At 42.4% G+C, this 27,744-nt stretch overlaps 1 protein-coding gene across 2 annotated transcripts in view; it reads left to right on the forward strand.

The window, feature by feature from the left end:
* Positions 1-724: 724 nt before the first annotated feature.
* gabrb2a (gamma-aminobutyric acid type A receptor subunit beta2a) overlaps positions 725-27,744 on the forward strand; it is a 33,179-nt gene continuing 6,159 nt past the window's right edge. For both annotated transcript variants that reach the window (XM_005719788.2, XM_005719789.2), the window contains exons 1-7: positions 725-925; positions 1,062-1,162; positions 1,608-1,675; positions 13,917-14,137; positions 21,949-22,031; positions 25,524-25,661; positions 25,876-26,028. In XM_005719788.2, coding sequence (XP_005719845.1) covers positions 852-925; positions 1,062-1,162; positions 1,608-1,675; positions 13,917-14,137; positions 21,949-22,031; positions 25,524-25,661; positions 25,876-26,028 — 838 coding nt within the window. In that variant the 5' untranslated portion in view covers positions 725-851. The remainder of the gene's footprint in view (positions 926-1,061; positions 1,163-1,607; positions 1,676-13,916; positions 14,138-21,948; positions 22,032-25,523; positions 25,662-25,875; positions 26,029-27,744) is intronic.

Genomic DNA, 27,744 nt, shown 5'->3' on the forward strand with positions numbered 1-27,744 from the left:
CACACACACGCACAAACCAAGAAACACATCAAAAAGATGTGGATGATATAATCTATGATGGCTTTAACTGGTGGTGATGCAACAGTGAACCAACACTTTCAGAAGCCTGCCCTCTACAGAAGCACAGCTCCCACTACAACAACATCAAAGGCAATTTAGAGGAGGCTGCATCCCTCCTTGAAGGCTCAAAAATGTACTGAAACCTGAAAAAGAAGAAGAAGAAGACTTGTGGGCTTGTGTTTTCCACCCCACATTTCTGCTTTGGTGCTCCCCTTGCATTTCCAGAAGTACAGCAGGTCCTCTGGAAACACTGCGGGGAGGAGTACGATATATACCCATGGGTGATGGTGGTATTCTTTTCCTATTTTTGTATGTACGATGCATAAAAGATAGTTGTGTAAAGGTAGGCTCGTGTACATGTGATGGATTGATTCTGTTTTTCACCACTTAATATATCCGGTAAGATGAAAACAGAGGGAATAAAGTTGTTCTTAACTTAATCTGACCATTTTAAACCCTGCAGTTTTTTCCATTCTTCGACCTTGTCAGGAAATAGACAAACTCATCTGCCGTGTAATCAGCACGAAGAATAAAAGCAGCCTAAACGAACGCGGTTGTCGGTGTTTTCACTCCTGCCATAAACGCTTGTTTCTTCATTACGTACATTCACTTGTCCCTTTAATATTTTTCTCTGCAATGGAAACTGCTCATCCACCATCATCAGTCTCCACTCTTTGATCTTGGGCTGGCTGCACGCATGCGCCCCTCATTGGCTCCTCTGCACTGTCTGGAGTAAGTTGGATGTGCGCTCCCCTCACTCGCATCCCGAAGGCGCCTCAAAAACTGTTGCGATGGGGAGGATCAGGAAAAACCACTTTGGGATTTTGACTTTTTCTTTACTAGTGACTTTTGTGTGGGCTCAAAGGTAATCTCGTTTTTTGCGTCTGTGTGTCTTGCATGCGATTTTAGCTCTGTGAACGCGTGCCTGGCGCGTGACATTAATGCGCTATTTTTTTAATATGTGGTTCTTTTCTTGCATTACACCACCCTTTTCTCCGCAGCATCAAGGATATCAAAGATCCGAGCAATATGCCTCTGGTAAAAGAAACAGTGGACAGGCTGATGAAAGGATACGACATTCGGTTGAGGCCAGATTTCGGAGGTAACGAGCAAATTGAAAACGGGAATGTCATGTTTTCACGCCCTCCTGACGTGCGATACATGTTTAATGAATCGCAAAATCTGCTTTCATTTACATAATTATCCCTTCACAGTCAAATAGGCCTTTCCGATTAGCCCAAGAGAGATGATGTGCATATATTTCATATGATGATGGGGGGCTTTTAACGTGATCGATACCGCTCATCAATGTTTGATTACGCCGCTAAATAAATGAAATTAACACCATTTAAGCTCATCTGTGTATCAAGCGTGTAGGGGTTTTTTTTCTTGATCGGGCTGATGATGCACAAGCCTTCTGTAGGTGCGGGGTTCGGAGAGGAACCTGCACTGGCGTCACGAATTTGTTAAAATTTACATGATGGTGAGAATAATTCATGTCCCGTGTTGATGCCTCCTTTTTCACCACCCCCTTCCTTCCTTCACAGGTGCCCCGGTTGCTGTGGGGATGAATATAGACATAGCCAGCATAGACATGGTCTCAGAAGTCAACATGGTAGGTGAATCTTTATTATCATTACCGCCCGCTTCATGTTGCCAAATGTACCTGGCACGGCCGCTATATCCTCTGAAGTGAGCTATACTTATCATGGGGGCAGTATACGTGATGGAGCCAGGTCGTTAATTACATTTAGAGGTGGGGGGGGGATATAAAAAAAATGTGAAGGCTTCCGTCCCTCCTCCTACTACCCCAAACACATCATCGCCATCCTCTCCTCAGTCTCCGCATTTGCAGTTCTGGTGTGTTGCTGCATTTGAATTCAAAACACACACTCACTGGCGCACTCGGACGCACAGCCCCGGCTGCGCGCACGGAGAGAGCTGCTTCTATGTGTGTGTGTGTGTGTTTGTGTGCGTGTCACTGCTTCACGTTGTCAAGCCTCGGTGCTGTAATTTTGTTGCCTCTCTCTCACACACACGCACAAAACACGCAAAAAAGAAGGAGACCTAGAACACCACCTTTCCTCTAAATGCGCATAATTTCGCTCTTTTTAATTCAACGGCCAATCTCATCATCAACCTCTACACAAGCGATCTCCCCTCTATTTGTCAGATGACGTCAGCAATTTGTTATTAATAAATGTATAATCGCACGACGGTGGAAAAGACCCCCCCACCCCCACCACCACCACCATCACACACACACAAAAGAAGGAGGGTGTGTGTGTGTGTGTTTTAGTTCGGGGGTGCACAAAGATGTAGAACTTCTGCGACTTGGAGATAGGGCAGATGGGTGGGTGGGGGGGGATTTAAGCAGCCATGCAAGAGCACCACCTATTGATCCGTGTGACTGACAGACAGACGGACCACTGCAGCACACATGACACTGCCAAGCAGTTTAAGCTACTTCACTGCAGCTGTAGGGCATCAAATACTGTCTGCCTCCATTGTAAAATTAGTGGTTTTGCTCATGGGAGGAGGGGGTGGGGGGTAATGGAAATATTAAGGCCATATTGAAGAAATCCAAGTGTGAGAAAAGATGATTTCTAAAGCAGCCTCTCTGCAGGGCAACATAATAGATGTGTTATATAAGAGCGTGAAAAACAAGTTTGCCACCAGGAATGGAAGGAGGTGTGTTTTCTATCATTAACAGAAGCTTTTTCTTTTTTCTTTTCCTTTTTTCTGAGCTGACGTCTAGTTCATTTTGTTTGTCAGATTTTGATTTGGCAGCCCGTTAAAGCCGCTGTGTCTGACGGTCGTTTGAAAGCGGACAGAGTGGGCTTTCTTTCTTTTTTTTCAGCAGATAGATACGACAGTGATGTGAGTTTGCTTTGGGTGGGGAAAAGCACTCAATGGTCAGAGCTTCTCCTTTGATGGAAATGATTCATTTTGGTGGAGGATGCTGCCAGAACGGAAGTGCCTTGGGGGTCCGGGGAGATTTGAAATAGAAACCCCTCACCAGCTTCCGCCTCTCCTTGTCTCTCTCCCTCCCTCTCACTCCCTTCCTCTTTCCCTTCTCCATCCTTCCCTCCCACCACATTGACTGGATCCCTGGATGTGACTCTGGACTCAGCAGCCATGTAATCTACCTCTGCCTTGCTCCAAAGGGTTATCTTACTTAAGAACTAGGCATCTATGCAGGCATTCATCTGGAAAAAAACACTGCTTCATACATCCATGTGTGTGTGTGTGTGTGTGTCTGTGACAAAACACAAAAATGAGCGCAAACAGTGAATGGCGACTGACGTCATGCAACTCCCCGTGGCTATGAGAGAGCATTCATCTCTCTCATTTCTCAGAAAAGCTCTCCCTGCCAAATCAGCACAAGCGTCCCTCTGACACGACAGACAAATTTAGACAAAAAGAAAGGAAAAAAAAAAGTCTAAGTTCTTTTGGACTTGTGCTACGTTGTGAAAAATCCTCCTTGCAACTTACATAACACGCTGGAATTTCCTCCTCCTCCTCCTTCTATCTTCACGTCCGGCTTCTCTTTGGTGCAGTAGAGGATAACAGCAGTTGACAAGATTGATCTCGGAGAAATCAATAATATCACCGTGCGCCATGATCACGAGGATGGAGTTGGTGACCTGTGCTTGGTGCAGGGCTGCTTTGATCTTCCTCATCAGGGGCAGCTTGCTTTTAAGATTAAAGTGCTGAGAGGGAAAACAACAAGGAGAGAGAGAAGCGAGGATGAAACTGGTGATGAAGGCGGCGAGGAGCGGGGTGGGAGGGATGTGAAGGTTACTGTGATCAGTTTCGGTATCTCCTCTAATGATATCTGCACACATGGTGTGAGCTGAAGTAAAGTTGCTGCAGACCTTTGTGCCAGCACAGAAGATCAGGAGTGTCCTTCCTAAACGCACTGACGCTTTTTTCCATTTTGACATCTAGTATTAGCACACGTGTGTATTCCTTGTCAGTTATTTTCAGCTTCCCCACTGAAATTATACAACCTTAAAACTTGTATCAAAACCCAAGATTTTTGTGGCAGAGTCACCTAATGAAATGGAAATTTTCTGCATGCTTGCTCCACACTCTTTTGGAGGTCTGCTGTATTTTAAAGTAATCTATGGGACCTTTGTAGTCCAAGGTTTGGCTACAAACCACAAGTTTGTTATGACTTTGGTGCAGGGTAGGGGGTTAAAAACAGAGCAAATTAGATGACTGCAAATGTGCATCATGCAGTCTTGTCTAAACAGTGTCATCAGAGATAGCCACTGGAAAAACAGGCATCAAACAATGTCCATGACATTGCTTGATGCCTGTTTTTTTTTCCTTCTGCCTGTAATGCCAAGCTGGCAGTTAGAAGAAAATTGATTTTTTGTAATTTGTGCAAGTGATCAAAATTAAAATGAAGAATGCAGAGATGTTAAACTTGTAATAGTTAAGCTGATTTTGAAGGTGCTGTCCACCTTCACCATCTTCAAGATCAAAAAATGTTCTGCAGGCTACCCTCAGAGCAAAGGCTAACTTTCTGAAAGCAAAACTGAAAGTCTAAAGATATATTCAGATGGGAATGATTTCTGAAGAAGCTTTTCTAGGGATAAATCCAACTTCATCCAAGTCATGTCTGTTTCCAAATGAATGCAGTTTGTGGAGGGGAAGGAAAATGGAGGAATCAGCTGTATGCAGGGCCATCTCCAGGATGTTTTCATAAGGGTGGCCATATGGGGGCCACTAAAAGTATTTGGGGTGGCACACCAAAAACATAATTTCCAGTTTTATTATGCTGTTGTCAAGTATAGGTTACCTGAAAAATATGACAACAAAGATACAAAAAAAAGTTAATAATCTGTGTTAATTGATTGACTGATTGACTGATTGGGAGTCCCAGGCATCACTTTAATAATTCTCAGTATTAGATCGTGTAAGAGTGTGAACTGTTACCTCTCCAGGGATTGGCACCAGCTTTTCTGCAACCTTATTACATTATTACCAACATAGGACAGGAAGGGGAGGGCAGCAAATTTTGGGGGGTGGCCAATGCCCCCACCCCCGGTGGCACTCCTGGCTGTACGAAGTGATCTTGAAATCAGCTGTTTGTGTGCAGGCCCGCTTTCATGGTGGTGTGCAGCACTGGGTTGCAGACAGCTGCTCGCTCCTCTAATTAACGCTAAAAACGCCTCTGGTGGAGAATGAACTCTGCATTTTGAACGGGGGGTGGCTGATTGAAGCCATTGTGGCATTTTTGTTTTATTTTATTTATTTATTTTTTGCTCTGACATGAAAGCCATGGCGGTTGTGGGAATTGTAGTTTTGCTGCTCCTCTCGCTGTTTCAGTGCCTGTTCACATGTGTTTGTGCCACAGCTGTGAAGTAGTATACATGTATGTATATATATATATCTATTTGCACATTCTTGTGTGGTCTGCAGCACTGGCCTGCTCAGGCTCAAAGGTCAGCCATGTTGTGGGGCCATAAAAATGTGCAGGTCAGTCAGCGCTGTGGTAGCAGCCTCGCCTGCATGACATTACAAATGTGCTATTTTGAGAGGAAAGTGTCCTCCGAGTCCGAGGTGTGACCACACATCTTTGCTGGGTGGGCTGTGCTGACTCACTGGGGTTAGTGCAAAATATGGCACAGATATGATATCATGGCCGAGACCCCCAACCCCAACCCTACTCCACGGTTTATCAATGTCTGTCTGTCTGTCCTCTCCATCACTCATCTCCCTCACTTAGCAGCTGAAGTTTGATTTGCATAATGCTGTTTGTTTTTTCGCTGAAACCACAGATCCAGGAACCCAAACCCTGGTTACGGTGCATTAAAAAGTGTTCCGCACACAGCCGGTGCAGCTGATTAAATACAAGTCGAGTCTGTTGTCTCAGCAATGCATCAGCGCTGCATAATAATGCCTTCAGTATGCAATCCATATGTTGAGCATAGCTGTGCACTGCAAGGCAGGAATGGGGAGGAAGTTAAATGAGTATTTTCACTCCTCTTTTTTTCCCCTCTTCTCCTTCCCGGTTGTTAATTACATGTAAAATACCTGAGGTTTGTGGTTGTTAAGAGGCACTGCCTGTACTATAATACTGTTCTCTGAATGTTAATTAGCTGGCTGTGAATTAAAAGATTTAAACAAACCAGCTGTGGTGGCTTCTGGGATGGAGGAATTAGTGGGGCGTGAGTGTAGCTTTTTATTAAGATCTTTATCCCGACTGGTGTGTTTCTTTACGTGAGTAACGGGATCTGGCCGTCTGATAACGGCGGCTGATGACCAGAGGGACAGGAACGGCCGTGCAGCACGTCCGTGTGATGCAGCTTCGCTTGTGTGTCTGTGAATTAGCAACCATTTTGATCTTGTTTGTCCAAACTGATCCTGTTCCATTTTATTTTCAGCTTGTGGAAAATAAGCTTGTGTTATTTTTACTCAGTGTTGCTATGACAACCCAGCCATTTCTTTTTCCTCTTTTTCTTCTTCTTTTTTTATATGGTGGATCCAATGAAGTCAAGGGGGAAAAGGCCTCTTTTTTTGTTGATGAGACTTTTTTGAGGTTTTTCTATCACTTATATTCCAGGTGAAGGTTGTTTTGACTTTGTTTTAGCATTTTGTTTTTAATTTCTGTTTCTCTCCATCCATTTTCTTAACTTCTTATACACCTGGAGTCCTGGTTGTGGCTGGTTCAAAGCCTCTGGACACTCTGAACACCATCCCATCAACACAGAGCCACAGACAGGTGTTCACATCACACCTGGAGTCAGTTTAGGATCAAGCACTTAACCTAGGGAGAGCATGCCTGGTCCAAACCTCCAGATCACCAGAAGCTTCGAACCCACAACCCTCCCTGCTTATCATCTAAGCTGTATAAAAACTGATCGAGCTTCTGCGTGATGAATGGCTTTTAAAAAACCACCTAGTTACCTAAATTTGCACATTTTCATTCAGATATATTCACACCTTTCTACCATTTAAATACAAGAAAGACTTTTTTTTCGTGTTGCTGCTTCAATTCTTCTTTCTGCCTTTGCTCTGCTGAGCTTTCCAAAAAAGCTTAAGAGAAGAATCCAGGTTATCCAGAACACTGTCATTAGTAATGCTGAGTGGACGCACACAGTAACAGATTAATATGGTAAGCAGTATAATTACAACAGCGCAAGAACAACACTTAATCCTGCAGCTTTCTTACATGCATGCCGGCTCTTCTGCCTTAATGTTTAGTCCATGGTCACTTAAACTGTTAAACCTAAGGTACTGTAAAGAGGCACCCGAGCTTTATGCTACACCTAAAGGTAAAATCTGGCAAAACATACATTGTTAAATATGGAAAAGTATGCATATTTTGAACACTAGGAAGTTAGTGACTTAAATGGAAATGCAAACATTATGCCACGATTTTTTCCAACGGGACTTATATAATAACAGGAAATCGCTGCTTTGCTAATGTACTGAATGTTCTTATTATTAACTTACCCTTGTAGAGTCCCGCAGCATAACGTTGCACAAACTTTAAATTGGTTTTAATCTAATTTCATTGTGGCCAGTGCAAAGGGAAAAAAATCTAAGCTTCCTAAAGTGGGATGTAAGTTATCCAGCTCCATTAAAAGCCTTTAATGTGTTTTGATGACTCTGTTAATGATTCTGTCAGGCACTTTCTCCACTGAAACTAAGTAGCTGAAAAATGACCAACTGGAAAGAGAGTCATAAAGGCCATGTTGTCACTTCCCTCAGGATGTGCATGGCTGGCAACTCATTCAGAATGCACTTACAGCCCCCTTGACCCCTAATATTTAATTTGAAGACTGTACTTAACCAGAAACACAGATAGAGAACGACAAATGAATACACTCAGCTTGACCAGTTGTTCTGGGTATGTGCCTCCGCTTGTAAATGCTGAGACGTCTGCAGACAAGCTCGTTATTCCCCAAATGTCCAGTTGTCTCCTCACACACAGTAGATTTTGTTATTAGCAGATTATTCCTGCTTTTGCTGGAGCGCCTGACAGCAGGACCAAGCACAGGAGAGCATTAGCAATATGGTGGACTTCTGTCTACTGCTGTAAAGCTGCAGAGAGACGAGGGAAAGATGCACAAACCAAACATCCATGGATCAGTTGTTTTTTTTAGTATTATTTTTTATTTAATGTGTATATTTCACCACAGTGAAAATATCTTTAGCAAAAATTATTATTATTATTAGTATTATTAATAATAAAACTAGTCTTTTAATGAAGACAACGAACAAGTAAAAATGTTTTTTCATAAATATTGTAATGTATTTATCATTGTGTGGATATAAACCACAGAGAGGCTGACTGGTCTGTCGCAGAAAATGTTTGACAAAAAAAGGGAGTGCTGTGTAGAAAGCATTATTAACAACAAGTACAAATTATATCCATCACATTTAATTATGTTTTATGGTGGGAATTAGTGCAGGACAGCGACTTAATAAATTATTAATTAGAAATTAATAAAGAACATGAAAGTGACTGTCTGTGGACGTGTCTTTTCACACACTGTGAAATATTATCCCGTTGATTAAGAGTAAATACTGGCAACGGGGTTTCTCGTATTTTAGCGTTAGTTTCCTACTAAGTCTACACTGCAGCAAATCACCGTGGTAACACAAGCACACCCAATCACAGTAAACGGCTGTATTTTATTTGTATTATTGAGCAGCGTTCATGGTACCTTATCGTTTTTTACATTTGTTTTGTTTTTACAATTTTCTTAAGTAAAGTTACAGTTTCTTACTCCTTATGTTTATTATGTTATATGTATTATATAAAATCTAGTGAATTTTCACTATAATCAAGGTAGCAGGGTAGTCAGTGCAAAAGTATTTTTTATTTTTATTTTTTTAAGATTATCAAGGGAATTTCACCTTTACCTAAATAAATGTATGATAAATATCATCCTTTACTGTTGATTAGCAATTTCAATAAACCAAACCATTCTCTGGGAAAAAGGAGACTTGGAAAATAATGTCACCTAAAAATGAGTTCAATCCGAAAAGACAAAAACAAGTTTCAGGCACATACCATCACCCTTACCCCTTCCTAAACCTAATGTGACTGCTTTGCACAGACAGAACAGAGGAAGCAGTTTATATGTTTATGAAAAGTGAATGCTTAAAGTCAACTTTTCCTTCAAATCTAAATTTACAAACCCAGCAGTATATTGTGTTAAGCCCATCTATGTGCAGCCCCCTCTTATGTCGCTTGTGACAGCTGATGTAGTTGTAATGGAGGACTTGTAACAACCATAGTCTGTCAGTTTTCTCAGGGAAACACAAATGTACTCCTTGTCACTCTGTCAGGTTCTTAATGGGGGTTTGTTAGCCCAGAAACATATCTGCAGCGAGACACTGTCACTGTGCACCCAGCCTTGATGTTTTTTCAAGTTAGCCGAGCCTCGTTTGTATGCTCTTTGTGTTTATGTATTCGGTGCTGTCGTGCCTTTTCTTTTAAATGTTGGTGCTCTCCACAAGATGTCTCCCTCACTGATGCTTACTGGGCTGTCTGTGTGATGTTAATGGAGTTTCTGAGAAGTGCTTGTGACAAGGAGATTGAAGGTCGCTCTGGAGACCAGTGCTCAAGCATGGGATGCTCCGACTAGCTGCAGCTTTTTTCTGGGTGCGGATTGGAGAAAAGTCAATCAGGATTTTCTCTCCTTACACAGCCCTAGTGACTGAATGCTAATATACAAGATGCAGAAACATATTTGTCAGATTTTCAAAGATAACCTCGTTATTTTTTTAGGCTTTTGAGGGGTTTTTTTGCATAAAGATAACATGGTTGTCCTGCTTATTTTACTGCACAGCACCTGCACAGCATGACTCAGCCAGCACTTTGTCTGTTACAAAACTGTTCCCTTGCAGTACTCTGTGTTGCAGATTTGGTTCTCAGGCTGCACTGAGAGAGAGAGAGGTGAGGCAGCTGTACTTTGTGTCTCTCTCTATGCTCAAGTGATGTCCAAGTCAAGGTAAACAGCACCATCTGCAAGGACGTAATTATGCTGCCATTTTACAGCACAGCCAGGAGGCAGCGTGCAGGCCCAGGTGTTCTCTGCGCATATCTATACTGTTAAAACCTCTAACGCACACACACAGAGGCCCTGCAAATATGCAAACTCAACACTTTAAAACGAGGACAGGCATCTTTAAAATCCAGGTTTTAGCATTCACATCGTTTGGTGTCCACTCCTCATCTAATCTGAGAGGTCACAGTCAGAAAAGTACATGTGTAACTGCCTCACTGTCACGCTGTCATGTCAGAAATCTTTATCTTATTAGTAACACCTAAACTTTTCCTACTATGACAGGATAAAATGTCCGCTGTGAATATGTGACTCATTTAGTATCCGGGTACAGGAGACACCTCACAATGATCCAAAATCAGATTTTTATTTGTTGCCTACTATTGAGCGTTTACTGTTTATACGGGGAGTAGCGACAGATTTTGGTAACAGCCTGTTATTTTTATTATTTTTTATTGTTTTATTCTAATCAGTGAATTAAAATAAAGCTGACTTTACTTTAGAATTGTAAAATTTGAAAATTAAAAACAGAAGTCTGGAATCAAAGTTTGAATTTTGTCAGAAAAACGTCAGAATTTTTTGTCTTTTTTTTTTTCATTTTTATTTTTTCAGTGGCCCCTGTCTTCTTCCATGAAAAGTGAACAAACTCTTATGAAAAAAATAAACTGAGCGTTGAAGCCAAACTGGGTTTTCTGAGATTTATTGAAAGAAACTCTGCAGAGGGATCAATACAGTACAGGCAGTCTTTGCATTAGCATCGATACAGAAAAGGAAATTAGCAGCTCCTTTATGCTCATTGTGTGGATACAAACTGTGTGATCAGCTGTGGAGGGTTTTCTTCTCACTGTCACATAGGCGCCTGCTTGATAACAACGACACAGAAAGCGCCTCATGACCTCGAACACAGAAAACAGTCGGTTGTTTTTCCATCTTCTCACACTCTTTTTGTAAACACATGTTACAATCATACAAATGAGCTGAAATACACATTTTCCATTGTATCATCTAAAGACAACCTGCTATGTTAACAGTCTGATTATTACTTAATTCATTACCTGAACTTACACCTAAACAGTAGCAGTCCTTTGAGTGTGGCAATGCTCCTTGTTTAGAATATAATTAACTGAAACAAGTATGGAGGCTGAAAGTCCAGAAAACTCAGTGTGAACAAGTTAAATTGAATAATCACTATAACTGAAGTTAAATGCATCGTGTCATTTTAAGAAAGGACATTTCATTTTCAGTGTAATAATGCTGAAATGGACTGAAACGAATATCACCAGGTAATCACCAGAATTTGCTGGTTATCTTTCTGTTATATCTTCAGGACTCTTAAATCTTTAGGTTTTAGTTACTCGAGTAATTTCAAGTTGAGAGCTGGGACTGCAAACAAGAAAATCAAAAATAGGATAATGGCACTCCTGGTTCACACCAGTGACTCTATATTAAAGATGGACCTGGCAACTGTGACATCACCCTTTGGTTTATGGACTACCGTTTTTGTCGCCATCTTGGCTGTTGGAGGCAGAAGTAAGAATATTTGGACACAAACCTTCCTCACAGCAGTTTATCAGGACCTTTTAATCTAATGATTTGTGTTTCTGGGCACAAATTTGGCATCATTTTGTTTGCCTCAATATAAAATTCCCATCATGAACACAACTTTTCATCGGCCCACTGTCATATGTACTGATTTGATTTCATTTTCACTATGTTAATATTTTCCACAGTCTTCATTCGGAGGGTGGAGGGGTTTGTGGCTGTGGAGCCGATTAATTCACTGTTAACACCAGAGACTCAAATTTGAGCTACAGACTTTTCAGATGTAATTTCTGTCATTTTTAAATATGTTATTGATTAACGCTTAACGTTAATGTATGACATTTGATATATTTGTTTTTGAGAGATCAGAGTGATTTTTTTCTCTAGAACAACATAAATAAATTACACCATAAATTGCACACAAAAAATGCTGGATGCAGCTAAAATTATGCAAACTAAAACTAATATATGCAAATACACACACACACATATATACACACACAGCACATTACTTACAAATACACACTTACTGACACAAAGAAACCCGACAATTTGTGTTCATGAACCACAGCAGTTCGAGAAAAGTTGCATAGCTAAATTATTAACATCTCTAACGCTTGCTTGGTTAGCAAGGTGCATACACAGACTTGCTATTGCTATTATCCAAGGTATTCTGAGTGTTTTTGAGTTGCAGCTGGGGCTTTAAAAGCAAGGACACTGCCTCAGCAGAATATCTAGTAGTGATCAGATGGACTGCACTGGTGCAAAGGTGGGCATTTTAACATGGAGGTCTATGGGGATTGACTCACATTTGAAGCTAGCCTCAAGTGGCCACGTGAGGAACTGCAGTTTGTTGTCTTTATTACTTAGCCTCCTTGTCACATTGTGACTTTATCCACCAAAATGTCTTGAGGTGTTTCTCTCTGCAAGACTGACACCACATTAACAGAACGTTTCCACAACAATAATTTCTGTAACCATCTTCTCAGACTGGGTTAATATTATGTGTTATTTCTTTTATAATTCTGCTAAAGAGAGGCCTGTTTGTTTTCCTGCGATAAAGACAGGAGTGTATCACAGGATGTGCTGCCTGGGTTTGTGATGTACTCTGAGCCTGCAGGCAGCAGCTAACGATCCCAAAGGTGATAGAGATATCCGATCGACAGGCTGATAATGAGACAGAGAGGGAGCGAGTGTGAGAGGAGGGTTCAGTGGGAACCCTTGTAAAACAGGATAAGGAAGCAGCTGTCCTCGCGTGACTTTTTTTTATTTCTGAAAAAGAAAAAATCAAGATGGCAGAATCTGGTGTATTTTTAGATGGCCTTTTTTACACTAATACTTCGGTCGGGCACGCTGCACACAGTGAATTTAGTGTTCAGTGGCAACTGTGCGGCAGCGTCACGCCAATGTGTTCTGATGGGGCTCTGAAACATAGAAACACGGCGATAAGTGATGATGATGGCTGCTTGGAGTAAAAGCTCAAGGGCCTTGTTTCATGGACCGTATTTTTTAATTTGTTTTCCCACTCGCTGATTGCACTGCAACACACTGTAACCAAGCAGATCCGACTGCAGTGCTGTTTTTCGCTGTGGCTGTGTGTGGGTGTGAGTCTTTTTTTAAGAGTGAGAAGCAGAGAAAAGATACACACGGAGAGGGAGGAGGAGGAGGTACGGTTTTCTACCACATCTCTGAGCATGTGTAAAAACAAACTGTACAGTATAAATACTGATTCTTCCCCCCTCCCCACTAAGGTTAAATCTGGAAAAGTCTCCCCTGAATCTCAGTCGCTGTGATTGTTTATTATGCAAAGTCAGAACATAAAAAAAGAGAGTGAGGGAGGAAGCCCCAGCTGCAGATATCTACCAGGAGTTTGCATTAAAGAGGGTATTGTCTCTGTAAAGCAGAAGGCAGCTTCATTCGCTCAAGTGGAAGCAGATATTTTTAGCATGAGACAATAGTCAGCCAGCTGAGAAAGTTGCCCTCTGGTTATGGTCTAAAAATTAATGGAGGATAGTTGAATATTAACCCCCCAACCCCGGCCACCATGGGCCCCCTAGTGCAGGCTGTGGCCTTTCAGACCACCGACGACCTTTTGGCTGACCTTCTCACTATGCAGAGCCCATGAAAACGTGCCACGGCTCAGACATGAGCGTGACATGACATCCCGGTAGAGCTTTCTGTGCTTCCCGGTTGAGATGGTGATGAAAATAAAACATATATAAAAAAAATGTACAATGAGTTTGACTGTGGCGTTAAATGTAGTTCACCTCTGTTTGGCAGGACTACACCTTGACAATGTACTTCCAGCAAGCGTGGCGGGACAAGCGGCTCTCCTACTCTGAGATTGCTTACAACCTGACTCTGGATAACCGAGTGGCTGACCAGCTGTGGGTCCCTGACACCTATTTCCTCAACGACAAGAAGTCCTTTGTGCATGGCGTCACAGTGAAGAACAGGATGATTCGTCTCCACCCTGATGGAACGGTGCTGTACGGACTCAGGTAAGACTTTTATGTGTCATAGCTGTGTCTTTATGAATTGTTTTTATTGGCAAATGATCTGGTTGGACCACAAAAAAGAAAAAAAAAGTAAGAAAATAAGAGAAGATATTTCAGCCTCTCCAAACTCTACTCAGAGCAGTCAAGCTGCACTTTTCATACGCAATGAGGGATTATTACGAGGCCGCCCATGGTGCCGCTTTCTGAGATGATTAACAAGGTTGAAAAGAAGAGGCAACATGGAGGCCAAGCGAGGCAGGTGTGTTTGTGTAGCGCTGCTCAACAAGAAGGCATTTTAAAATAAAACCCAGGGTTATATATATATTGAAAAAGGCAGTGTTTTCAAAGAATAACCTAAATCTGATTATTAAAAAAGCTGATATGACACAAAATTAACACCTGTTAAAGTAAGAAAAAGTGCAAATGTGTGTATTTCCTGTTTTTTCCCCCCGCTTTTTTATTGATATCAAAGGATTGGTGATTGTGTTTGGGCACAGAAAGGTTACGTTTGACTGTTTAAGTTAGAGTTCAGTGATTTCAATAATCTATACCACTGACTTATTGACTTTCCATGCTAATGTCGTCGAATTAATTGCACACAAGCCACAAATCTAAAAAAAAAATAACACCCCGGGTCGTAATGAAGTATAGAAGGTGTGTATAGGAGGAACTATATGCACTTGTACTGTAGCCTTTCATATCTCCTGATGATCATCAATAATAAAAAGCTGAACTGACTCTGATTGTGTGCAGCCCATCTACACGATGTCTCTTTGTGGCGCAGGGCTGCGATGCCTCTGAGGATGCTGTCATCCATAATTGATAAAGTCATAATCAATAATGTAGCAGTTCAATACAAACACTGAATCTGTATTTGTACTGACGTTGCGTATTTGACTGCATATGCTAACGCAACCCGTCCATCACTGTGCCGCTGCCTCCTCTGATCTGTCACCGCCTTTTCGTGTGCGTGTGTGTTCATGCATGTGTGTGTGTGTTAAAAGCTGAGGTTATTGTTGCTAATTCAAGATGTTGCAGTCGTTCCCTCTCTTGACTGAGATGCCCTTCTTGCGCAAAGGCTGCTTAAAAAATTTAAGTATCTGCACTGCACCACATTATTCATCGCTACATTTTGTCTCAACAGTCGAGAAATGTAATTCCGAACACTCTGACTCAATTATATAAGCCTAACACATATTTTTTGCATAACAGCCAAAAAGCAATGAAAGCCAGGGGAGTTGTAAGAGTGTTGTGAAATTTTAAGGGGGTGTGCGCAGCAGAGACATGTGGTTTTTACCTCGGATGCGTTGTCCTTGTCAGTGCCGGTGCCTGCCGGCTTCTCCGTTATTTGGTTCGTGGGTTTGGTCCAGGTTTTATTTGATGCTAGCGAGTCCAGACACAAGCTGCTGTCAGAGTCAGCCCGGCCAGATGCTTGCGTGCTCTGAGCACACTGACACGTACCTGTAGAGACGGGTCAGCTGGTTGCAACAACACAGCTTTAGTGGGTGTGGAGAAGATGGCTAACTGAGAGTCTATAGGAAAGAGGATGTATGTGAGCACACATCCTGTCAGAGGTCCGGGGATGTGAATTCATTCAAGGCATGTCATCGGGGTAAAGGTCAGCAGTGGTGGAAGAAGTTTTAGTTAAGAGTTAAAGTAAAAAGGAGAACATTTTAAAATTATGCTGCAGAAAGAGCATAAAATTATATCAGCATGTTATGACAAATTAAAAACGGATCCATTATTAAGTAAGAAAGCTTTTACTGTGGATACTAGTCATTTTGACAATAAAATTCACTTTCTTTACACACTGCTGTTTAATTCATACCACTGCATCATATGTCTGAAGCTGACTGACTGTAGCTAAAATATAAAAAAAAGGAAAAGTGGAGTAACTACAGTTGTCAAATACATGTATCTGAGTAAAAAGTAGAGACGAAATGTTTCCAAGTAGTTCCACCATAATTACTGCCCCTGAAAGCCATTTCCTAATTATTTATAAACATGTAAACTGTGAAAGGGACCACTCTCATGAGTAAATCTATATGTATGTAGGACATAAACATTAACTATTGATGTAAAAGTACATTGAAGAATCGGAGGGTAATTAAAATTATTGCAGCTGTGCCTTTGAAATCTTATAATCTTGTTGCTTTTGAAATGGTTGCTTTAGCCATGAGGACCAGGTCTTACAGGTAGTAGCACTCTTCAGTGCAGCTTAGGTTTGTCAAAAAGGCAATGAGTGTGTTATCAGTTTGCAGCTGAGTAGGGTCAAGGTCACAATTCCATGTAAACTGGTTGTGAATGAATAAATCGCAGGAAATCATAAACCTTTTGCTGTCAGTTGCCGTCTGCATATACAGAAATCCACATGAAAGTGAAAAACCACACTGTTTACCTACTTCCACTCAGTGTCCAGCCAGAATCTCTGAAATTCAGAAATTCCTCCAAAAACAGTGACATAGTTTCTTCAGGACAGTGATTCAACTGCAACATGACAAAGACAACCTTGGCAACCTTGCTCTGACATAATAGAACCAGAATACAACCAGTTGGCAACTAGTTGTAACTAAGTCTCCTACTGCAAAGAGATGCATTGCAGATAAGTTGTATCCATTAGCACAGACTGACTCAGATTGATCCCGATGTGTTTATAATCTCTCTGCTTGTATAAATTTTAAATACATTTTTGCAAATCTTAGCTGATTTTTCTGAAAGTGAGTCAGATGACAAGTGTTTGGAGACAGGTTGCCTCCCATCAGGCGACCTGTGCAATCATCTTGCAATCTTAAGTGGTCCCCCAGTGGCTGAGGACTTTGGATACTCATCTACTTGCAAGCCATTGCATTTTTAAAAAAAAATTAAATGCAATCATCCAGCAACCACCAATTTTTCCAAGTCAAGTGTATTTTTGTTTTTTTCTATTTTGATTTGCAGCAATGTGACAATCAAAAAGTCATTGACTTCAGTGATGAATATCCACTGGCAGTATGGAGTGGGTGGGTCCCACTTTTCTGTTTTATTATGTGGATAAACTCTACACAGCACTTCCAGAGGCCTCCAGTGGCACACCTGCCAATTTTGAACTAAACTGCATGAATGGCTGTTAAACATCACAAACATACAGAGATTTCTTCATTTCCTCATTTATTAGAGCAAGTTTTGCATTATGAAGAATGAAGAAGGTAGGAAACTAAAAGATGTCATTTAGAAATCTATGGGTGCTGACATGTTTATGGAGCGGTGCGGTCAGGATATCTTCACCTCTCCTGTGATATTAAATCACGGGAGTAGATGAAGCCACATGCAGGACACAGCGACTCTCTTATTCAATCTGCACAATATAAACACAGAAAAACTCAACCAAACAACCATCTGTAAACGTTTAAATACATTTTAAATTTATTCTAAAATCTACCGACTGGTCTGCTGACTCAGCCTCTGGATAGAGCAAACTAATTTTGGCAAGTAATAATTGCCAGCTAATAGTCATCACATGCCATCCTTCTAATGCAAGTAAAGCCTGCTCAAGGTGACTTATCTTATAGTGCTTGAACTACAGACTGAAAACCAGAAAGCTTCCTGCCCCTATAATTTTACCCCCTTACTATATGCTGAATCTCTCTTTTTGGAGATTAAGCTAAAATGTTTGACTATAAAATATCAGGTAATATTGCTAAATCCTTAGATAATGAGGGGCAAAAGTAAACATATTATTGATCTTGCAGGAGGAGTATTTGTGCTGAGCTGAAACCAGCTAACACGCTAACTGGCAAACACCAGTAGGTTAAACTGTTTAGTTTGCAGGAGATGTGTGTGTCTGTGTGTGCAGTTTGTGTCTCTGGGTACATGTGCGTGTGAATGAGTGAGTGTTATTTTCAGGGGTGCACACGAAGGAGGAAGAGTGAGGGTGTTGTTTACTCCTTATTCTGTGGATATATAGTGCATCCCAATCCTGCCAAATCCTGGTCTTCAATTACCAGGAGGAGCAGAAAATTACAACAGTGCTCCCAACTGTCACTTTAGAGCTCGGTTTGACTCTCGGGGAGAGGCAGTCTGATCTAATTACCCAGCCCCTGAAAAGGCTCAGCCAATAACACAGATACCGCCCAGGCTGCGAGGAAAAAACACACATATACACACACAACAGGAAAACACAAACTCCACTTAGCTTTTCATTTTATGCAGGAATGGAGGAAAAAATGAAAAAGAAATATAGACACCGAGTGCGTGACTCGTGCTGTATGTCGCTCCACATTGGCATACAGAGAGAGACAGAGCCGAAGAGGGAGAAAGAGACGTGAAGGTCAGACTTCATTCAAAATGGAGAAATTATTAGGATTCTCCCCACTCCCTCTCCACCCTCCCTCCTTTCTCTGTGAATATTGTAACTCCTTTTGTGTTGTGAGAGGACACATCCTTGTGCTTTGGAGACTGACGTCGTCTTCTGTCAGGCCGAGGAGCGTTTCTGCTCTGCAGCTAAAATGCACAATGATATCCCGTGCGAATGCTGTCAATGGGATCACTTTTAGAGTTATCTCCTTCTGAAGTTACAGATCAGGCGAGAGGGAAACGTAGAAACCTCTTTATTTTTCCTGCTTTTTGATTGGATGTGCTCTGTGACCTGCCTGAGCAGGAAGAGACAATCCTGCATGTGTTAGCTCAGCTCAACATGGGCTCTCTATCCAAAATGGAGGAAGCTTCTCCATCTTAATTTAACTTCTGAAATGATCTTTCTATTTTTTTCTCCTGATGCCTGCATGCATGATAAAATGTCAGTTTAAGTAAGCCTGCACCAGGTTTGGAACCTGCAAAAATCCTCCTCCCATCTGTATTTTGGCCTCTTCTTCTCTGATGCTCCCTCGAAATGAGATTCTGTCTGGGAATTCGTGGTGGTTGTGTTATGTCCGTAAACAAGGTCATTTGGAATAAAGGTGCACAGGCCGCCTTAGGGGGGTCCACACACACACATATACAGAGAGAGAGAGCGCGCCTGGGTTGAACTGTTAGAGGAACATAGACAAAAAAAGAAAAAAACAGCCTTTTTTAGACTCTGTGTCCTATTAGCTCCGACGCAGAGCAAATGTAGCGTGTTTGATTCTGCGTGATCTGCGAGAGCATGGCCTTTCCGCCGGCAGGTTGGGATGAGCGAGAGACGGACCGGCTCTGATGTTGATGAAGAGCAAACAAGCCTGTGCTTCATGACAACTGCTGCTGCTGCTGCTGCTGCAGAGGTCCACAGCAGACTCTCTCTGCAGTGGAGATGACGAAGACGAGGAGGAGGAGGAGATTCAAAGATGGGGAGGGAATCCTGCAGAGAGAAACCCTCGTCCTGCTTCTCCTGCGTGCTCATTATTTGCATTTTTGGGGTAATTGTTAGAGCAGGTTTTGGATGCTCTAGCTCAGCCGGGTGGGGTGGGGGGTGCAGAAGCAGTTCTTGATCAGCCGTGCGGCGTCTCAGATGAGAAAGCTGTGAGACTTCTGCTGATGATGTAGGTGGGCTATAAATAGGCTGTTATTTTTACCCCTGCCATTTTGGCCTCATTTCTGCTTTTCCCCTGTGTTTCCTCTGTGCCACCGCGATGATTTAGTGATGGCGATGGCGATGATGGTGAGTGATGAGTGCCCGGCTATGCGAGCACAACATCCTGGGAAGTTGTGGCCATAAAAAAAGGGGTAAACTAGGACAGAAATGAGCCTCCTGTTTTAATCCCCCAGTGCACCATGGCCCTGCTAACTGGCTCTTACATAAGAGCCCAGAGAGCAAGAAAAAAGGAGGCAGAGACGGAGAGAGCCCGAGTGTGTGAAAGAAGACTGCGAGTCTCTGCAGCTCGAAAAAATGAAATCCCAAACTTGCCAGCCTCGGCCTGAGGGAGCTGAACATCTTATGCAGAAAGATTTCAAATAAAGTTTGCTCTTAATTATTAAAGACAAGGCGCTCTTAAAGATGCGTCTGTAGATGTGATGAAGTTAACCGAGAGAAGGCATTGTGATTGTATTTTTTTATTGCCATAGTGTCCCCGCAGCTCCACGGGACCACGTTCTCAATCTCAAAGCAGCAGCGATTTGAAAAATGTGTGAACTAAGAACATTTTTTTGCCCATTTCTATTCATGTTTAAAACATTTACAGGCTTTCAGGAGATGACAATGCACACCAAACAATATACATTTCAGCACTTTGTCATAAATTTTTTTCCCATGGTAGCACTTCCATTATGATTTTATAAATAGTGGAATGACGTAAAGTCTTTGATTTATCAAAATAAGCAAATCCAGACACCACTGCTCGTGTTTTTTAATAGTAAACAACAGATTTTTTTTATTATTTAATATTTATTGTCCCTGATTTATAAAATTGCATATCCTCCTGAGGCCCAATTTCTGAACAGAGATGTGCAAAGGTGACCCTCATAAGCCCTCAAATAAGGACAGCGGGTTTGTTTTACAGCTTAACACTGTAAAATGATCATCATGAAGCCTTTTTGTTCACATCACCTCTCTTATAAGGACAGTTTACCTTTCATTTATTTTTGTATTAGTTCAAATTCAGTGATAAGCAGCAAGATTCATTTGTTCCCATTACAAACACTGTATTTCACAAAATGGTGAAACTGAAGAAATAAAGAATAAAAGGACATATGAACTAATATATTGATGGAAAGTGCAATTATGAATAAAGACAAATTATGATTGTGCGACACTGAGGGATCCTTGTTGTTGAACTGAATGTCCAATGAATGTAAAGTGTAAATGTAGCATGACTTTTACTGGATGATCTGGCTACTCAGTGGCCTTTTTCATTGCCACGTACGAATGAATGGACCGCTAACACAATAAATCGATGATGTGACCGTAATCAGCTGTGACAAGGAAAACCCGCGGTTATGACAAACACTTCAACCTATACTGGGAATTCTCCCACAGGCTGCTATTATTATTAATGGTCGCGTGACGCCATCATGTTTTATATCAATCAGTGTGTTTGTTTGTGCGTGTGTGTGAGGGGGTTCGTCTTACACGTCTACGCTAGATTTAGCCCCCATAGTTAGATTGTGTGGCCAGTCTCTCTCAGACAGCCTCGGGGGTTTGGTGCGGCCGGGTGCCAGCCCGTCTCAGCTCTGGCCAACTTGTCATCTATAACAGGAAGTGCGTCACCCTGACTGAACCTGTTGGATATGACTGGCCTGTGCTCGACGGCTCTTTTTTTAAGGAGCCCATTGACCAGACGTTGAACCCTGCTGTGTTTTTTTTTTTTTTTTATCTCTTTATGGGATAAAAGTAAAACCAGCATAGTGTCCAAATTCCACACTTTGTTAAGTACAGTAATTACTAGCTTTAATAGTTTCCCAATCTTGTCATTAGAATAAAATATGCAGTAAATTTCATAATAAAAGCAGAAAAGAATTTCTCAATAAAAAGACATTGTCAGCATCAGCTCATGATTTATGGAGGCTTGAACTGAGGCTGATGTAAAAAGTGTGCTTTAACAAGAAGGAAACCAGACAGAACCAGGCTCCGGGAGCGCGGCCATCTGCCTCGGCCGGTTGGAATGGTTTCTCGGATTTGCCAAACAGCATCTGATTTTGAGTTAATCCTGATCCCCACATTTGATGGCATTTTCCATTTGAACCTATTATTTCCGGAAGAATGGCTTTCATGTCTGGTGCTCTTCAGGTTTGCCAACATCCTGCAGGGATGTTTACATTACTCTGCGCAGTGAAGGTCAAATAAAATGAACCCAGCCTGCTCGCGGCCGCCTCCACCTGTTTCTGCGTTGAATCCTATATTTCTTTATCCCTCTCTGTGTGTGTAGGATCACTACAACCGCAGCCTGCATGATGGACCTGCGCCGCTACCCTCTAGATGAGCAAAACTGCACCCTGGAGATCGAAAGCTGTAAGTACCGTTGTCCCTGACAACCAGCTCTCACACCCACACGAAGACATCGAATTAAAGAGATCCCACGTACGCATGCAGCTCGGAAAACCGTCCTGAAAACAGTCTGCCAGCCCAGTGGCACCGAGGTAGAAAGACAGTTGATAAGACAGGATGTAAAATGCTGAGAAAGGCTGATGAGATATCAAGAGATATGCATCAAGAAGAGGAACATCACTAATGGCTCAGTGACTGATAACATCCAGCCTAATTAATTCAACTGCTACTGCAGTGGCTTCCCAAGGCGAGGAGGAGCCTGATTAGGTCCAGTATTTCAGGAGGGTGCTGATAGTGGATGTTGTGTTCAGCTTTCTCGTGAAGCCGCCTCCATGTTTGTGAAGTACAAAGACTCAGTTTCACGTGGAGTTTGTAATTGTACGTGATCCGGTGCTCTCGAGTCAGGGGAGCGAGGAAAGAGAGGAGGAACGTGAGAGAGAAAGACGAGGTCCTCTGCGTGTATTATCTGGGTCCCCTAGGAGAAGGATTATGGGGCTGGGATGTGGTGTAGGCCCAGTCTTCCCGGGTTTGATCACACTATTGCCAGCAGCGTTAAGCAGCACGAAAACAGCGCGGGTCAGAACCACCCCCCCCTCCCCCGCTGCTCCTCTCCCATTATGCTTGCCATCTCTCTCCCCATCACCCTCTCTTTCCGTTTCTCATCTCCTTTCTTCGCACGGTCTCATCCTCTTCTTTTTTTTCCCTCCCAGCCTTTTTATCTCTCTCTCCATCACTCATATGCTCTTTTTTTTCTCTCCTCCTCTCTCAGGCAGAAATACACACACACACACACACACACACACACACACACACACACACACACACAGCTCCAGTTTTGATCACCAGGCAGTATCTGCTCTCATATGGATTAACTGGCAACGGTTTTAACGTTGGAATCTCTTCATGCCAGAGCATGCTATTTTATTCAGACTAATGAGCCCAGAGAAGTCTCACTCCCCTTGATAAACTCAATGCATTTTTAACAGACACAAGTTTTAAAACCCCAGAAACCCCCGATACATCAGCGACTCACTGCTGCGGCTCAGGCCGTGGGACTCACGTGCTGCACTGAGGAAAAAAAAAGAAAGCATTTCTTCCCCTCTAACACCAACTAATACGATCTGTTATGCACATATAAATGCTGACATACAGTATCCATGCACATCTTTGGCTCAGGCACCCTTCATATCAGTCTTGATAGACCAGGTTGAGTGCAGTGATGTAATGCACTAACAGAGACAATGGTCTGGAACGAATGGAGCTACAAACTAACTGAATGTACTGGCCATAAACTGCTCCCTTCATATTGAAAAAAACTCCCCTCTACCAAATGACTCAACACCCCGCTGATCCCCAGCCTGACGTAGCCGATAAGAACTTAACCGAGCTGCACCTCAACAGCAGCATGGTACACTAATTGGGGTAATGCTGTGATGATAACGCTAGAGCTTATTTATCTGCTGGTGTGGAGTTCCAGCATCCACTGCTTTATGCTCTGCAGATGCATTCAGTATTCAGTGCCATAGTTTGCCCTGGCAAGAAAAGCTTTAATTAAAGAATAAGACTCATTTTAAACAAATATCGGAGAAGTTGGTGCTCCCTCTGCACCAGAGAGCTTCTGTGTTGCACTGATGGACATCCTTCTTCATTACTGTCATCACACACTGTGAGTTTGTTTTGAGTCGATCCCACGTACTTCATCCTGCTGCTGTGAATACTCACCAGAGCACCAAATGTGTTGCAGAACCTTAACAGATGCAGAATTTACTCCTGTTTGAGTAATATTGGCCATGAGCTACAGGACCCAGCTGTTTCGGGGGATTTCTTTTTTTTTCTTTCAAACAAAAACAGCAACAAAAAAAAGAAGAAGAAAGAAAGAAAATCTGTATTTGTGTGCCATTACCTTAACTGTCAGTGATGCAAGATGTTAAAACCACCCTAGAGACAGAGTTTCTTTCTTCCACAGCAGACACATCGCAGTAGGAAAAGCACAGGTATAAATAATACACCGAATGGTGGCTGTTGAGTTTCCTGACATTGTGCATGCAGGTTCGTGCAGAAGGAAGCCATTGCTGATATTATTAGTAACACCTGAGCTTCTCCAACTATGACAAATCAAAATGTCTGCTGTGAAAAAAAAAAGGCCTGTGGGTGAAGCCGGCTGCCCGTCCGACCAATAACAACCCGACGTGACTAACTTCACCTTCAGTGTCAGCGCCATAGCAACAAAGAATTTTGTGTTAATTTTTAAAAATCAAAGCCTCGGACTTTAATTATTCATCACATCTGAATAGGTCACTGCCTCTATTTTGAGCATGCGGCAGTCAAAGTGGAGCTTTGGAGTAGGGAGACGGCCATTCCCTGGGTGAGCACACGACGCCGCTCCGTTGACTGTAGCAGGATAAAGTTCAGACGAGAACATGTTTCTTGGTACATATACATGCTTCGCACACAGAGAGTTGAAAATGCTGAGTGTTGATTAATTTTTTATATGCAGATAGGTTCCTTTGTCTCCATTCACGATGTGTGCAGCTATGTAGAAATTAGCTTCCTGCTTTAAAGTGCTGAAAAATAAACACGTTGTCAACCAGATAACTTCTTGCAGTTACACGAATTGTTTCAGGTTGATGGAAACAGGTTATGGAAACAAACCTGCAGTGAACCGGCAGCCACATATTTAGTGAGCGTCCCTCTGTTTCTTGTCCCGGTGACGGAGCTGAGAGACTTCTACTTCCTGCAAGTTCTTGAAATCACCAACAATCACCTCCTTCTTACGCTCATGATTAATTTTGAGTGACAAATGGATGAATGCATGTTTATAGACATTACGCTTACACAAAGTTTGCCAGCAAATACTCAGAGCACCGCTCAAAGATTTCTGAGGGCTGTAGGTGTTTCTGTAATCTTCCCTGCTGTTTATAACCTTAAAATTTTAAAATGTGACAAGCCCCTAATGCAAAGATGGCCTCTGCAGCAGTGGTTGGATAAATGGGAGATCTTAAATGTGTGTTAGTTTAATGATCCTCACCCTAACCACAACCATAGAGATTTGTTTCTGCAGTGAGCGCCGCGGGCCTTTTTTCTGGCTTGTGGCTCTTAAAGTCAAATTGCAACACCTCCTTAAATTTTAAACACTTTAAATACTTTAAACCAAAAGTGATTTCATATTTTTAGAGCCCTAAAATGGCACCTTCATTCTATTTTCCAAGAAAGCATAAAATATGTTGTTAAATTTCCTGTTATTTAAAGTTCCTAATCATCTTATGACCCCTCAGATGTAATCAGAGTTGGTGACGGCTGCTGTGGATATTGCCAAGCATTAAGTATAGTTAAGGGCAAAGACAGACAAAACCGCAGACGACTTTTAACATTACAGCACTTTGCTGTGATATATTATAGAGCATTAATGGATGGTGATAATGTTTCTCTAAGTGTCCTTGCTTTTTTCCCCTGCAGATGGATACACCACAGATGATATTGAGTTTTACTGGCGAGGTGGAGACGGCGCAGTGTCCGGCGTGGACAGGATAGAGCTGCCTCAGTTCTCGATCGTCGACTACAAACTCATCTCCAAGAACGTCGTCTTCTCCACAGGTGCGCAGAAGCTTCACTGGGTTTTGCAGGTTTTAATTAGCATAAGCTGCTGTGTTAACAATTTTTTGGCCTTTTATTTTTAACATAAAATCGACAGTCAGTATTAGAGAGAGAGTGTATGTGACAGGCTCGCTTGCGTCAAGGAAAATGTATTTGGTGTCACTGAGGAAACTCTATTTCTATCCCACTTCCTCTGCTCCTTTGCCTCCTTCAGGTTCCTACCCCCGCCTGTCCCTCAGCTTTAAATTGAAGAGGAACATTGGTTACTTCATCCTGCAGACATACATGCCTTCCATCCTGATTACCATCCTCTCCTGGGTCTCCTTCTGGATCAACTACGATGCATCGGCTGCCAGAGTGGCCCTGGGTAGGATCGGCTCGCTTCTGCTCAGCGCTGACCCTCAGAAATAACCCAGAGCCAAATGATAGCAGAGCATGAAAAGAGCCATTTAACGTACATTATTATGCTCAGGATTTCTGCATTATTGTGTCTGTGGCGAGCCTGATGTTTTCCCTGTATTTTCTCAGCGTTTACTTTTTTTCCTCATTAGCTCTAAGCACAGTGAGTGATAGCAGTGTGTGATAGGCTGCCTGGCTAAATGTCTGTTGTTCAGAGATGACTATATGCATGAGTCATGCAGAGCGAGAGGCACTGCAGCTCGACCTTGAAGTGTGCTGTCTTTCTCTCATCCTGTCTGTCTTTTGGAGCCTCTCGCTGGCCGGAGATCGCAGCTTATCAGAGCCCGAGCGCAGCTGTATTTGTTTAAATGCACCGTGCACTTTGGAGCTCACGCTCTCACGCCAATGTCAAACTGGCACGTCGGTAGCTTTTGCGTTTTGCGCGTCTCTTTCTTGTCACACACCGTTAGTTTTTTCGGAAGTGGGGACGGCTGGCAGGTCAGAGTCCCAGACGGTGCGTTTAGAGGGTAACGTGATTTAAAGATGTCCCGTCCCCCCCCCCCGCTCTGCTCTCAGCGTCCTAACCAAAAGAGAACAAGTGCAGCCAATGGGGAGACGAGGCTCCGTGCTACAGTGACAGTGCTGGCTGCCGGGTTATTTATAATACGTGTGAATCTGACCAAATGCAGATTGTGCAGGCAGATGACTAATGTATCAAACACAATGTGTACATGTCAGGAAAGCAGGTGAATCGTGCTGTGACTAACAACAGATGTTTACAGTGGCAATGTGGCCCTTTTTTTTAAAGCATCATTGGTTGCACGACGGGATGTAAGCTATCGCAGTCTCAGGTGTTTTTTTTAATCCATATGGACTCACATTCTCTCAAATTTGACTGCTTGTGTTCATTAAACACTATACATTGTACAGCATAAGAGCAAATGCACATGTTCCCGAGCACGTATACTTTGGAGATGAGCATCTGAGCTCAGTTAGTTTGATGCTGGGGCAAATTCCAGCGAAGCGAGAAAGACATCTGTGTTCATTCATTATGCACTGCCTCTATAGTAGATCCTCAGTTGTAAGCAGCTTATATAAAATGCAGAGTTATGGCATCAGATGCAGAAAACTGTGCAGTTTGTTGCCTAAAACCAGTGGAATAAAATGGCAGACAGTAGCTATAGTGCACCATAGCCTGCACAGGGAATGACTCACCTATAGACTTGGGCAGAGCGGTGCTTTGGGCCAAACGCTAACATCAGCATGTTAAGCTCTGCATGCTAATGTGACCACACTGATGACTAACATAAAATTTAAAGGGTTCATCGTGGTAGTATTAGTATTAAGGTGCTAAATAATCAGGCCTCATCTTATCTTAAAGACCTGATAGTATTGTATCACCCAAATAGAGCACTTTGCTCTCATACTGCTAGTTTACTTGTGGTTTCTAGAGTATTAAAAGGTAGAAAGGGGGAAAAGCCGTCAGCTTTCAGGCCCCTCTTTTGTGGAATCAGCTCCCAGTTTGGATTTGTGAGACGGACACTATCACTGCTTTTAAGATTAGGCTTAAAACTTTCCTTTTTTGATAAACATCATACAGTGGGGCAAAAAAGTATTTAGTCAGCCACCGATTGTGCAAGTTCCCCCACTTAAAATGATGACAGAGGTCAGTAATTTGCACCAG

This window comes from Pundamilia nyererei, unplaced genomic scaffold (genome assembly GCF_000239375.1).
Source record: "Pundamilia nyererei isolate P.nyererei 1_Seehausen unplaced genomic scaffold, PunNye1.0 scaffold00001, whole genome shotgun sequence".
NCBI lineage: Eukaryota > Metazoa > Chordata > Actinopteri > Cichliformes > Cichlidae > Pundamilia > Pundamilia nyererei.